The sequence below is a fragment of the Myodes glareolus genome, chromosome 4, assembly GCF_982192425.1.
Source record: "Myodes glareolus chromosome 4, mMyoGla1.1, whole genome shotgun sequence".
Taxonomy (NCBI): domain Eukaryota; kingdom Metazoa; phylum Chordata; class Mammalia; order Rodentia; family Cricetidae; genus Myodes; species Myodes glareolus.
In genome coordinates this window covers 91,012,801-91,026,397 of record NC_142029.1, presented here as the reverse complement: position 1 = coordinate 91,026,397, position 13,597 = coordinate 91,012,801, and the positions used below count along the sequence as shown (strand labels likewise).

General features: G+C 49.7%; 1 protein-coding gene across 1 annotated transcript in view; it reads right to left on the bottom strand.

Moving 5' to 3' along the window:
- Positions 1–1,887: 1,887 nt before the first annotated feature.
- The window catches only part of Dcps (decapping enzyme, scavenger), a 42,483-nt gene continuing 30,773 nt past the window's right edge, over positions 1,888–13,597 (bottom strand). Inside the window, exons 4-6 of the mRNA XM_087905732.1 lie at positions 6,955–7,068; positions 3,962–4,072; positions 1,888–2,339 (exon numbers count right to left, since the gene is read on the bottom strand). Of these exons, the coding sequence (XP_087761858.1) occupies positions 2,058–2,339; positions 3,962–4,072; positions 6,955–7,068 (507 nt within the window). The 3' untranslated portion in view covers positions 1,888–2,057. The remainder of the gene's footprint in view (positions 2,340–3,961; positions 4,073–6,954; positions 7,069–13,597) is intronic.

The window sequence follows — 13,597 nt, the reverse complement described above, 5'->3', positions numbered from 1 at the left end:
CTAGTTTGTCTACATGAATGAGCAGGCTGCTCCCTCCCTTCAGGTTGTATATCTATCTAGCAATCACCCCACCCCATACAAGTCAGACACAGTGATATTATTGCATGTAACACAAAAGTCAGCCTGTGGGAGCCTAAACCCACAGGCAGTATAGCTGGTATGGGGGGGGAGGGCAAGGAACACGTGATGCGGTAGAGGTGTTATGTGATCTGGAGGGAGGCCTCATCTGGCACCTCTGTAATGTATTTCCCACCCATAATGTCTCATCCCTCTAAGGCTCCAGGGCCTATTCAGTGCCATTTGCTTTCAAAGAAGAGGTAACTTTTCTACCCTGGTACCTGGAAAAGGGGCGAGTGAGACCCAGGAAGCAGCCCTGCAAGCTGTAAGAAGAGGTCTCCGTCAGCCTCCTCTCCGCAAACCCTCAGCCCTGGCACACAGCCCTGTCTAGCAAAGCATTTGCTTTCTGTTCAGGAAATCACTAGCCTGTGTGGCAGCCATGAAAAGATCTGGCCTAACTTGTAAGAGACACACCTGCTCTGGTGACCCCCAAAACAACTGCAAGTCCATGTGATGGGTGGAGATAGACCTCAACCTGGGGTGCTTTAAGTCCTGCAGAGCAGGCTGGGTCAGGAGAGCTGGCTTAGGAGAACAGAAGCTCTACGATGCCTGCCCTGGACTTGCTGGAAGCAGAGTGGCCTCAGATTCTGACTACCTGCTCCAACCCTCTGCTTTTGATAGGGAATCTCTTTCCCAGGGACACCAAGGTCCCAGGGCTCTCCGCCACAGGCAGTGTGGGCCTTGGAGTAAGCGGCAAGACCAGGGCTACCACTGATGACCTCACTTGTAAACATAGTAGTTGGGCATTGAATCATGTCTCTGGGGTCTCAGGCCAGGGGAGGCAGAGTGACAGCCACACTCTTCCTCGTGCTTTCTTCCTTGTCACTTCAGAGTTCAACACCCTGCACCTCAGAGAGAGTTTCCAGAACAGTGCACAGTATCGTCGGTAAACACTGGCTCTGCTCTGGCAGGAGGATACGACTGTCCTCTGTGCTAGAGAGTGACCTCATGGTGCTCGCTGTGGCCCTGTTCTGCTGATCAGTGGCAGGTGTCACTCTTCTGAGGCAGGCTCTTGCCAGCTCCACGACTGGTCATCAGCCTCTGATACCTCAAAGTGCATTCCCTGCCTCAAGATTCCGTGAAGCAAAGCTCTAGCGCACCCTGGCCTCGACCCCTCTAGCACACCCTGGCCCTGACCCCCCCACCACTGCAACCAGATCATTTTGCCTTGACAGTATTTTAAACTTTCCAGCTGCCCCATGAGTTTGTTTTGTCTTCCTGCCTAAATGACAAACTCAAGGGCAGGGGCTGCTGACCAAATAACAGAAGCAAAGGCTGGCTTTTGGGGTTTGCATCATCTGATTCTCAGGAAAACGCTCCCGGTTTCAGGCATCAAACCCCAGCCCCCTCATCAAATGTACCAACAGTCTGGACACACAGACAGGGTGTAACTAGGGAGGGAAGGAGGAAGTGGCATCTAAAGACTCCACAGACTATTTCCGGAAAGGTTTTGAATTTGGTTTTAAGGGTGGGAGTGAACTTGCCCAAAAGGAGAGTTGGCGAGAGAGGGAGGAACAGGGCTGAAGAATTGGAAGGAGTGTACAGCAAGCAGTGGAGACACAGGACAAGGGAGTCAACAGGTACAGAAAGCATGGGGAGGTAGAGGAAATTCTTGAACCTTCCAAGAGGCTGTGACTCACTGGCTGTGGTGACACCCTGAAACTTTCCACCCTTCCCAAGAGGTCCCCGCCAGTTCTGCCCACTCACCTTCCCTACCACTTGTCTCCCCTCCACCCTCTGCCTCCGCCGGGCTACACCATCAGTCCTCACCAGTAAGAAAGTACTTTATTCTCCTGTGAGAAATAAAACAGTACAAAATACACCTTACACTTGACCTTTGCTGAAAGGCCAAGAAACTACAAAATACATTTTAGGGAAATCCCTCAGAGATAAAACCCAGCCCACACTACCCAAGCCCCGGCCCAGTAGTTCCCCTCTCTTCAGGCACTCTCAGTGGAAGTTGCTGGGCTTCCTTGCAGGAGCGGAAGCAGGGGATCATCAGTCCTAAGCGCAAAAGTAAGAGTGCGCTGTTGATAGTGCTTGGGGTCACACTCCAGGTTCTCGATCACTTCAGCCAGCAGGTGTGCCCGCTCCACACCTGAGCCGGGAGCCTCGAAGCCCAGGGCAGTGAAGTGCACATGCAGGTGGTAGTAAGAGGGCAGGTAGTGCAGGTACACGCGCAGGCGGTCTCCTGCCACCTGGTAGCGCTTCAGGATGGCTTCCTGGTAAGGAAAGACAGTGGCAAAGGGTCATCATGTTGCCAAGGAGCCAACATCCTATCCTCTGCTCACCCCAACTGGACCCTTTATATCCTTGCTCCAGTTAGCCTGGGATGGTTTACAACCCCCTCCCCGAACCAGCTCTCTACCCCTTCTGCCATCTATCCTGGTCTTCTCTCTAAGAAACTGAAAAAACGTGGTGACGTAGCCAAGCTGAGAAATTCCCCAATGGAAATGGCTCTCAGCCAGTCTCACCAAGCCCCAGAAAACATGGACTTCTTCCTTTGGCAGTCCAGGAAGCCCAGTTCCTAAGGTCAGCTCAGCTCCCTGTAGCATCTATCAATCCTAAAGTAGGCAGGAATTTTTTAAAAGTAAGCATCCTTTTGGGATGAGGCTGTGTGGAGATGGAGCTGTGCTAAGAACTTGGTAGAAGGGAAAGGATGCAGGGAGGAATTTCAGGAAGGACTCTCAGGCCTCAGCAGCATTCCTTGCAAAAGAAGAAAGCACTTAAGTTGGCCCTGGTTCCCTTCCCACCTCCACCTGTCTCAGAGACAGAGAGAGTTCTACCAACCCCACAGCTCCCTCTGAGGAGAAAAAGACTTAGGCCTCTGTGGGCTCAGACTTTAACCCCAAATCATACTCTGCCTTTGGTGCTACCAGTGGAGAATCACAGTGGCCGGGTAAACTGGGGGGAAGAGGGCAACCTTCTGGGATAAGCAGAGCTGATGGGCAGGTAAGCCTGCCCAAACTACCAAGTCAGGGAAGTGAGAATCAGTTCCTTCCTGGGAGAACATTGCTCTGTGCCACTGGTCATATCCAAAGGCTACTTCTTGAGAGAAACTAGTAGGCCCAGGAAGGAAAAGACACCCAGAGAAGGACACCAAGGGGAGAAGGCAGTTAGGGCTCAGGGGCAAGCGAAGCAGTACCTAGTAAGCACTCCAGTATTGTCCTGAAAGGGGCAGAGTGCTTCCTAGCCAGGCACCCTTGTGACTGTTGGCCCCGACAGGACAGGTGTCTACATGTTTCAGAAAAAAGGTAGAGACTCAGCTTGTAGAGTGGTGGTTTCAAAAGGGATCCTAACAGATCCTGAGGTCTAGGGACCTCAGGGGCAACGAAAGTGACCTGTTCAAGGATCCTGATAGCTACGACCCAAACATCAGGTCAGGACCACAAACCCAAGCTTCTGGTCATTCTTCTCTCACCCTCTCCTGACCCATGGCTCCTTTCTCTATCCTATAATGTCCCAGAACATAAGGTGCTGCAGAATTCAGCCTGCCTTCATTCAGTCTTAGTGAGAAGGTATGTGCATATATACAAGTCATGTGACCAATATCCAAGGAACTCGTCTAGCACAAGGTGGTTGCCATGAATAAAACAGGTGATTCTGGGATGGGAGGGATCCAATCTATGGGGAAAAGAAGCATCCTACATGGGACCTGCAGACAAAGGCATGGGGGCAAGTCTGGAGGCAAGGAAAGGGATAAAGTAGAGCTGGGAGCAAGGCAGGGCTGCCTGTGAACCAATCTAGTGAGTTCTAGTAGTGTCCACGATTGAAATCCAGACAGACTCGAGAAGAGTGAGGAAAAAGACCCAGTCTGGGCTTTCTGCACTGTGAAGCAACTTACTTGTCCTTCCCGGAGAATGTTCCTCAGTAGCGGCAGGTGCTCTGGGGTGAGGTCGCGAAGTGATCTGATACCCCGGCGATGGCAGATGGCAATCAAGTACAGGTCATCAAGCTGTGCAGACACCAGTGGAGGAAACAGGACAATGCTAGGTTCAGCAGGGAGGCTACCAGCCAGGGCATTCCTACCCATTCCTACCCACCAGGCTTCACCAGAAAACCCTACAGCAGGACCTAAGAGCAGGTACTATAGGAGGCTGTCTGCCCTGGATGACAAGACCAGCTGAAGAACAGGATTTCCGTGTGTTCTTCCTGTTAAAACATCTGAAGGATCTAGGTATGGTGGTACATGCCTGTAATCCCAGCACTGAAACAGAAGGACTGAGAGTTCAAGGCCAGCCTGGGCTACACAGCAAGACTCTTTCTCAAAAGGTAGAAGAAATCAGAAAGAAAAGGAAGGAAGGAAAAGAAACAAAAACAAAAGCAAACAACAAAATTCATCATCTGGGGATGCCTATATATATATATATATACTCTACAGAGTGGACAGGGAGAGATAGGCAAGTTCGGAAAGAGCCAAGCACAAGTCTTTGTCCTGAAGAATTTACAGCTTAATCCACGTCGGTCTACTGTATGAAATAAAGCACGGCTGCTTTTTCTTTCAGCGGTACTGAGAGCAGACCCCAGGGTCTTCTGCATGCTTATCACAATCTCACTACCGAGCTACTACTCCATGACATAAAGGGACCCACACAGGAGAGGAAAAAGGCTCCAACTAGCTGGGTGATCCAGAAAGTTCTCCTGGGAAAGGCAAGGGGACAGATCTAGAAGGCTCAGAGAAGGTGGCAGCTCAGTGTATGTGGAGTCAAAGTGTATGTGGTGCACGAAGGGTGTGGGGGGCACATGGAAAGAAAGAGCGCAGGGGTCTGTCAGCGGCCAGCGCCACAGTAACTGCCAGCTCTTTCTCTCTTTCCTATCTCAGTGGTTCACAGAGGCCCTTCCTGCCGTCCTTCCTGTAAATGGTGCCTGGCTGAAAACCTGGAGGTCACAACAGAGCAAAGAACCAGTGTCAACAAGATCTTGTGCCAGAGAGCAAATGAACTCTTTCTCTTGCCCTCCCCACACCCTCTCTGCTCCCCAAACGTTGGCCTTGCTTGGTTATCACAGTCATGTGCCAGGCTGCAGAGTGAAGTCCAGAAAGAATCCAGTGCCTCTAGTCCTGAGGTCTGACCTGCTAGATTCCTCAAGGAGAGAGTTTGGAGACCATGAGTCACCCCGCCAAATGCCCAAGAGCCCCGACTTAAGAACTGGGAATGAGAGTATCCATAGAATGCCTGGGGTCCAAATATGTCATTCTCTTCATGGCAGCCACTCTTCCCACGAGAGTTCCGAGAATCTGGGCTCGGCCCCAAGGCTGCTATCTCAGCTGTGCCCGTTAGGCCTTTCCGTTACACAGGTTCCATCTGGATTCTCCCTTCATGTCTTGTGCCAAGGTAATGTACTTTCACATTAGTGAGCAGTCCTGGGGGAAACCAGGAAACACAAGCGTGTGATTTTTTTTTCGGGGGGGGGGGGGTAGGGGGTTTCTCTGTGTAGCTTTGGAGTCTGTCCTAGAACTCACTCTGTAGACTAGGCTGGCCTCAAACTCATGGAAATCCACCTGCCTCTGCCTCCCGAGTGCTGGGATTCAAGGCATGTGCCACCACTGCCCAGCATAAAGGCGATCTCTTAATAGAATTCAATAGAACTGTGGAAGTAGACACCTCAGGAAGGCTGGGGATCACAAATTTCAGGTTAGCCTGGGCTAGAGAGCAAGACCCCGTGTAAACAAAATAAAGCAGGGGTGGGAGAGGCATGACCTAGGAAGGCATAACCTCTGGCAACATTAGACACTTGCTACAGATTTGCTGAATGGGTGAAAGGAAGAACAAATGAATACAACCAGGGTCACCAGGTTGAGGACAATAAATAAACTTCTAAGGCTAGAGACGCAGCCCATGGCTAGAGCTCTTGCCTGGTATGTTTGGTACCTTAGGTTTGATTCTCAGCAGAAATGGAGAGAAGAAGAAAGAGGAGAACAACGTGTTTCCAGGAGACATGGCAAGCAAGACTCAAGGATGTCGGGAAGGCTCCTTAAAGCTGGAGTGCTCCGTTTCCTTAATTCTTCCTTTGACCCTCAGCCCAGAACAAGAATCAGAAGCTCAGATTTGACCTGTCTTACTCCTGGGGACGCTGCCAAGTTCTAAAGGAGCACTGACGTTCCCTGCTGTCACAAGTCAAGGAGCTGAGGCACTGAATAAAATGCGGCACCATTAACATGCAACTTAGGAAGGTCAGGAAGGGCCAACTTTCACTATCAAGCAAGGTGGAACACTTACGTTGGCCCCTTCACTACTGCTGCAGCGAGGAGTTCCAGTCACGCAGCTAGCCTCAGCGCCGTGGCCAAAGCCTTTCCTAGCTTAAAGAGGATAGGAAATGGCTGCTCTGCAGAAAGACTCCTGACAACCCTGGGCCAGATGCCTGATGATTTCTGCTCTCTGCGCCATGGGCTTCTGTAATGACGTGGACAAGTCTGCTTTGACGTCTCTCTGTGATCCCTAGGCTGTAATCGGCCTGAAGTCACAAGCACTTCAATCTTCAAGAATCTCATGAGGCAGTTCTTCCTGTCCACACCTACTTCCCATGACTAACTAGGCTTTAACCCAGAATTTCCAGGTGCAAGGCTGCCGGAGGAGACACACAGCCTACAGCCATGGAGGCAAACATCCCTCCATGCTACCTTTTGCCTAAGAGTGGAGTCAGAAAAGGCTTTTAGCTGATCCATGGAAGCAAAAGGAGTTGTCTATAACAGCTACACACTGTCAGTTGGAGGAGCGAAGGCCATTTCTTACTGGATAACAGTAATCAGCACCGTAAGGGGGCAGGATCCCCAGAGGTAGCCCGGCAGCAAGGAGGCCGGAGTTTAGAGGCTGGACTCCTCCAGCACCTAGTCTTTACCTGCTGCTGGTTCCACTTGAGGTCTGGGATGAGGACAAAGCCATCAGCAGGGTCCGGGTTCTCAAAAACAATCCGGTCAGCTTCAGCCTTCTTGTCGAGAATATTGTACACCCACTGGAAGGAGAGAAGAAAGGGTTTACAAACTCACTCTAGCTGACAGGGGCCTTCCGAGAACAATGCTCCTACTATAAAAGGCTACAAACTCGGGGTGGACAATCACTGGCTCTGGAAGATTCTCCACTTCTACCACAGCTGAATCCTGGCTCTCACTGTCATCATTCAGGTCTCTGCAGGCTCAGACAGGGATGGGCCCTATAGGTTTCTCCTGGTCAGCATAGACATCCACACTCCATCCCTGCTCCTGTGCTAACCTGTCCAGTGGCTACCAAGGCAGGGGAGACACTATCTCCGTGGACCATTCAAAGAGGCCAAGAGCACAGAAATTTCTTTCTGTAATGGCAGTCAGCCACAGTGCAGTAAAGCCTTTGGTTCTACGGGCCAATGAGTGAGTGAGAAGTGTCACCTGGAGATGCTGGAAATGCTTTGTATCAGGTAGGCCCCGCAAGGCAAAGCAAAACAGAAAGACACACAGACACAGCAGGTTTCAATACTACTCTCACAGGGTTTCCAGCTCCCTTACCACCTTCTGAGTAGCAGCTGGCAGTCTTTGGAGGCCCCTTCCCTAGTCCTGAATAGACTCCAAGGACATGGCTGTACATGTGGGAAGGGGAGGCAAGCAGACTGAAAGGGGGTTAGGCTGAGGGGCTCCCAAGCTCTCTGCACTCAAGAACCCAGGAGTCTCTGATTCTTCTGTTTTCCCAACTGTGAGAGTCCCTTGCACTCAGGAGTGTCCCACATCCAAAAGGCATAGCTGTTAGCAAACGGGGTGAAGTGAGTAGCTGGGGTCACACCTCTACCCCTTCTTCCTCCAAGTTAGGACTTCCAGGTTCACAAAGAGAGGAGGCAAGGCCCTGAAAACCTTCTTCCCACTCTAAGAAGTGCTGGCGTAGGCAGTGTCCCCAAAGACCAAACGCAGGGGGCTGGCCTGGGGTCTGTACCCATATATTCAGTACCCAACTGGAATGGGTGCAGGGAGTAGAGAAATCTGCTGGAGATACCTTGGCTTCTGGGATCCCAACAATTATTCAAGGTGACACTTCAGTTCAGAGGGCTTGTAGACCCCACAACTAGATTTGGAGGACAGACTAATGAGTCACATGGCGTCCCTAGAACAAGCTAAGATGAGTCACTTCTTAGAAGTCGTCTGGAGACCACTTGTGAAGGAACCAGCTTGCACACAGCAGGATGTTCCCTACCAGACATCGATTAGGCACAAACCATACCCAAACATCTATTCTCACAGGTAGATTCTTCATCAAGTGGGGAAGTGGCTGATTTCTGACTCAGGCAGAAAATAGCAGCAAACGACCGTGTGTGTGTGTGTGTGTGTGTGTGTGTGTGTGTGTGTGTGATTTTTTAAGGGGGAGATCTGTGTTAGAATGGGTCAGGATGCAGTAGTACGTTTTGATTGGATGTTAATTAGGGTAGCCAAAAGGGGAGCTTTTGATTGCTGGGTTTCAATACTTTGACAGCTGGACCTTGGTGATCAGCTTTAGAAATGAGTCCGGCAAGAGAACGTATCCAAATAGACCTTGGTGGCTAGCTTTAAGGATGTAACCTACGGTTTACAAGGGAGAGGGAAGGAGGAAGGGCAAGGCCTGCTAGCGCTTCATTCGCCATGCCCAGGCCTGCTAGAGCCCTTCAACTTGGAGATGGCTTCTCCACAAAGTACCTGCGGCTTAGCCACACACAAGCTAGGGCCAAGATTCTTCCAGAAGCATTTCCTCGGCCACTGACTGAAGCCTCCCAGAATTGGGAAAGAGGGAGACCCTGATGACTTCTACCACAGAAAGTCCTGGTGCACCTCACAGCTGGCCCCTAGGACTATCCCTGCCCAGAGGCACACCCCCTCCCCCACCGGAGAGCAGCACACACTGTCGCAAAGCACGAATGAGCTTGGAGCATGACAGCATCTTCTCAGCTCCGCTCTGACTTGCTTCCATGGGCAAGCAACTGAATCCTCTTACCCACAACAGCCTCCTAGGATCTGTGCATGAGGCTTGTGGGGAAGATTTTAACCAGGACACGCACATAAAAGCACTCACCCAGAGCCTGCATGAAAAAGGTGCCCAAGGAATAGCAACAGTGCAGAAATGACAATGGGGCAGTTTAATGGAGGAGGCAAAACGAGAAAGGCAGTGGTTGGAGGCTGAGAGGCCACAGCAACCCGCTGTCATCATCCCCGGCCTGCAGGTGAGGAAGAAGCAGGAGCAAGGAAGTTCAGGCAAGTCCATGAAATTCCAAGCCTGGGAACCTGGGCACAGCATATCCTGCCTCCTGGGAAAGGTCAGGCCAAGGGCAGGAACCTGCATCCACAGGAAGTCCCATGGCCAGCAGCCCAGAGAAGAAAGGCAGGGAAAGGGAACGAAATTCACACAAAACTCTCACAAATGACAGAGTCAGGGGATGGGAGGCTGCCCCTGAAAGCCAGTCCTGGTGGACAGTGTAATCCTGGTGGATAGTCCATGGAGCTACAGCGTGACACTGACAATAGCTTCTAAGTCCTCTTTCCTCCCTGGACCTCCCAAGGGACATCTGGTCCCTTTCCATTCTCCCTCGGTCTTCACCCCACTCACACACCCTGCGGCTCTCCTCTGGCCATGCTTGCCCATTTCTCTGTACTATCTCTGTGTGGTAATGGCAGCTCCACACAGAACCCTTTTCTGCATGGGCAACAGCAGTGGGCACATGATAAATGGGATGCTTCTTAGTTCCCACAAACCTAACTGAGAAGAGCTGTGAGTCACAACTTCCAGACCCCAGAAGGTGAGAAACCAAACACCAGCGGATGCAGAAGCTGAATGCAAAGGTTTGCAAACGGACTTTTAGTCAGGAGATCTTGAAGGCTTCAGGTCAAGGCACACCACTGCCATTTTGTGTCTTTTATTAAACTTCTATTAGGCAGTTATAAGTATTTCAAATTTAAGGAACCAGACAGAGTAACTTGCTGAGGACCCAGACACTGGAACCAGACAGCCTGGTTTTCTGTGTTGTCTCCAAAAGACCTGTGAGAAGACTGAGGTAATGCATGCAAAATGCCTACCGCAGTTCTTGGCACCCAGCATGTGCTCAGTAAATCCTAAATTGAACATGATGTCTTCCACATAAGCATCCCCCACCGAAACAGTCAACATCCTGCCCTTGTTAATGGAGGCTCCCCTGTCCACTCTTCACTCTAGTAGGACCGAGGATCGCTCCACAGTCATTCGTCTCTGTATCACCAGTCTGAGCCTTGTAACCCAGCTGGGGCTTCCCCCTGAGTGGCTTGTCTTTCTCTGCTTTGGATCTAGGCTGGTTTCTAGTCTTGCTCCATTTGCACTTGTTAAATTTGATCGCACCATCTACATTTTTAGAAACATCACAGATATTTAGGGCTGGAAAAACATCTCAGGAGATAAAGCACCTATCACATAAGCAAAAAGGCCAACCAGAGTTCAGATTCCCAGCATTCACAGAAAAAAAAAAAAAAAGTCGCTGGTAGTAATCTACCTCAGTGCTCAGGAGGCAGAGATAGGGAATCCCAAGGGCAATGGCTAGCCAAGTTAGCTGAGTCTACACTCTCTCAGTTCAGTAAATAAAGTGAAGAATGATGGAGACAGACATCCAATATCCACCTCTGACCTCCACAAGCAGCAGACATGTGCACCTGCATCTAGCACATGTGCACCCGCACAGATGTATCTATATACATACATGTACATACACCAGACACCTGTACACATGCCAAAAAAAGAGCATAGATTTTTTAAAAGATTTATTACATATATAGTGTTCTGACTGCATGTATTTCTGCACACCAGAAGAGGGTACCAGATCTTATTATAGATGGTTGTGAGCTACTGTGTGGTTGCTGGGAATTGAATTCAGGACCTCTGGAAGAGCAGACAGTGCTCTTAACCTCTGAGCCATCTCTCCAGTCCCCAAGAACATGGAGTTTTAAAATGTATACTTGGGGCTGTCAAAATGGCTTATAGATAAAGGCACTTATTGCCAACCTGGATGACCTGAGTCTGACCCCTAGAATTCCCAAGTGTCCTCTGACTTCCACCTGTACACTACAGTACATATGTGCACGCACATACATAATAAAATAAAAAATAAATTAAATGCAAAAAAATTGATTAAGAAAATAATATGTATATGCCCAGGTTTAGTCCTTGAAGGGCCAGACAGTAGATAAAAAACAGACTCTCCTGCTGTTATTTTTAAAAATGTCCTCGAGTGCCTGTGCACGTCTGATCTCCTGAACACAGTCCGCAGACCTGTTCCAGGCCACTCAGGGCCATCCTCACTGTGCCCCACGGAACCTGTGCCTAGTCACACCAACACCAAGCCTCTGGACCTATCCTCCCTCTGCCTTGTCCACCTTGTTACCGTTCACATTTCTCTTAAAACTCAGGGGAGGGTTCCCTGTGTGCGACCCCATGTCTCCAGTGGTTCCTCTCACAGCATCACCACTGTGCTCACACAGCCCACCAGTGGGCCTGTGTCATTATCACCGCTGTCTATCTGCATGTCCATCTTCCCCGACAGACTCTGGACACTGGCTAAGGCTTGTCAGTTGGGAGCCTCCTTAAAGCCCCGCACAGGGCCTAGAGCACAGCAGATACTCAATAATACAAAGACTCCTGCCAGTGACGCTAGAAGCTTATGCCAATCAAGATTTGGAAGAAAGGAGTTCTGCTGAATTACTTTTGTTTGCAAGTGGAACTTGGTCGTGGTGCACAAGACTCACATCAGTCAGACAAGGGTCTCTTCTCTTGAATCTCACATATATACAAACAGCCCCACAGGACAGATGTTCTGGAAGGTCCCTCTAGGACACTACACAGAAGTTATCTGGAAGGTAGAGAGACACCTCCTTTCCACCCAGAAGACAGAACAAATGCCAGGATGTTTTTAAAAAGAAAGGGGCTGGGGATGTAGCTCAGATGGTAGAGTGATTGCCTAGCAGTCCCCAGTACCACGTAAATTGAGTGTGGTCATATGCATCTGTGGCCCTAGCATTCTGGGGAGTGGGGCAGCAGAGGCAGGAAGATCTGAAGCTCAAGGACATCTTCTGCTACATACTGAGCTTGAGGCCAACCTGGACTACCTGACATCTTGTGATGGTTAGGTTTTTTTGTTGTTTGTTTTTGTTTTTCCGAAACAGGATTTCTCTGTGTAGTCCCAGCTGTCCTGGAACTCGACGTATAGACCAGGCTGGCCTCAAACTCAGAGAGCCTGGCTCTGCCACCTAAATGCTGGGATTAAAGCCGTGTGCCACCACTGCATGATTGTTAGTTTTAATTGTCAACCTGACACAACCAAACATCACCCGGAAAGATAAAGTCTCAATGAGGGCTTGACTAGACCAGGTTATGGGCATGCCTGCAGGGTAGTGGTTCTGAACCTGTGGGTTGAGACTCCTAAGGTGTCTGATGACCCTTTCACAGGGGTCACACATCAGATATCCTGCATACCAGATATTTACATTATGATTCATCATAGTAGCAAAATTACAGTATGAAGTAGCAACGAAATATTTTTATGGTTGGGGTCAGCACAACATGAGGAACCGTGTTAAAGGGTCGCAGAGTTAGGAAGGTTGAGGACCACTGATACAGGGAATCATCCTGATTGACTTAACTGATGTGGAAAAATTTAGTTTGAATGTGGGCAGCAACATTCCCTGGTTGGGAGTCCTGGAATGTATAAAAGCAGAGAAGGCTAGGTGGGCACTAAGTACGCATGTATTCATTGTCTCTGCTCTTAACTATGGATGTGATATAATCAGTTGTCTCGGCTCCTGACACTGACTTCCCCACAGTGGTGAACTATAATCTAGAATTGTAAGCTAAAATAACCCCACCCCAGGTAGCTTTTTATCAAGATATTTTAGTCGCAGCAACTGAAATGGAACTAGGACACCTTGTTTCAAATTTTTAAAAAAGAGAAAAGAATGAAAGATCTTGAGCCAAAGGAACGGTGAGCAAATGCTGCTGGGGGGTGGTCATAACTGGACTTTCCAGTCTTATACACTGGCAAGAAGGCTGTCAGTACCTAGTCTCCCAGGGGAACTGCTTTCCTCGGCCACGGACAGTCTCCCCTTCCTTATTCTCTCTGTTACAGCTGACAGAACAGCACCCTCAAGCCTGGGGGCCACCCTTCTGAACTCTAGAGTGGCTATGAGCTTCCCATCTAAGAATACTCTCTCCCATGTACCGTATGGGAACGGTAGTAAAAAAAAAAAAAGTCCCAAAGAGAACCTGAGTGAAGATAATGAGAAGGAACCGGTGAATGCCAGTGAGTGGGCAAGGAAGTGACTCATCAATATGCATCCATCATATTTAACTGTGAGTATCCACATGGGGCCAATTCCAGGCAGAGGCTCTGGTTGGCACTTGGCCTAAACCGAAGACCTGCCAGGATCTCTGAGCTAAGCATCCTGTATCTGGCTCAGCCAGAGCACTCTGTCATCCTGTATACACAGGTCTACACCAAACACACACTGGGGACAACAGAGCAGTCTGCTGTGGAATGA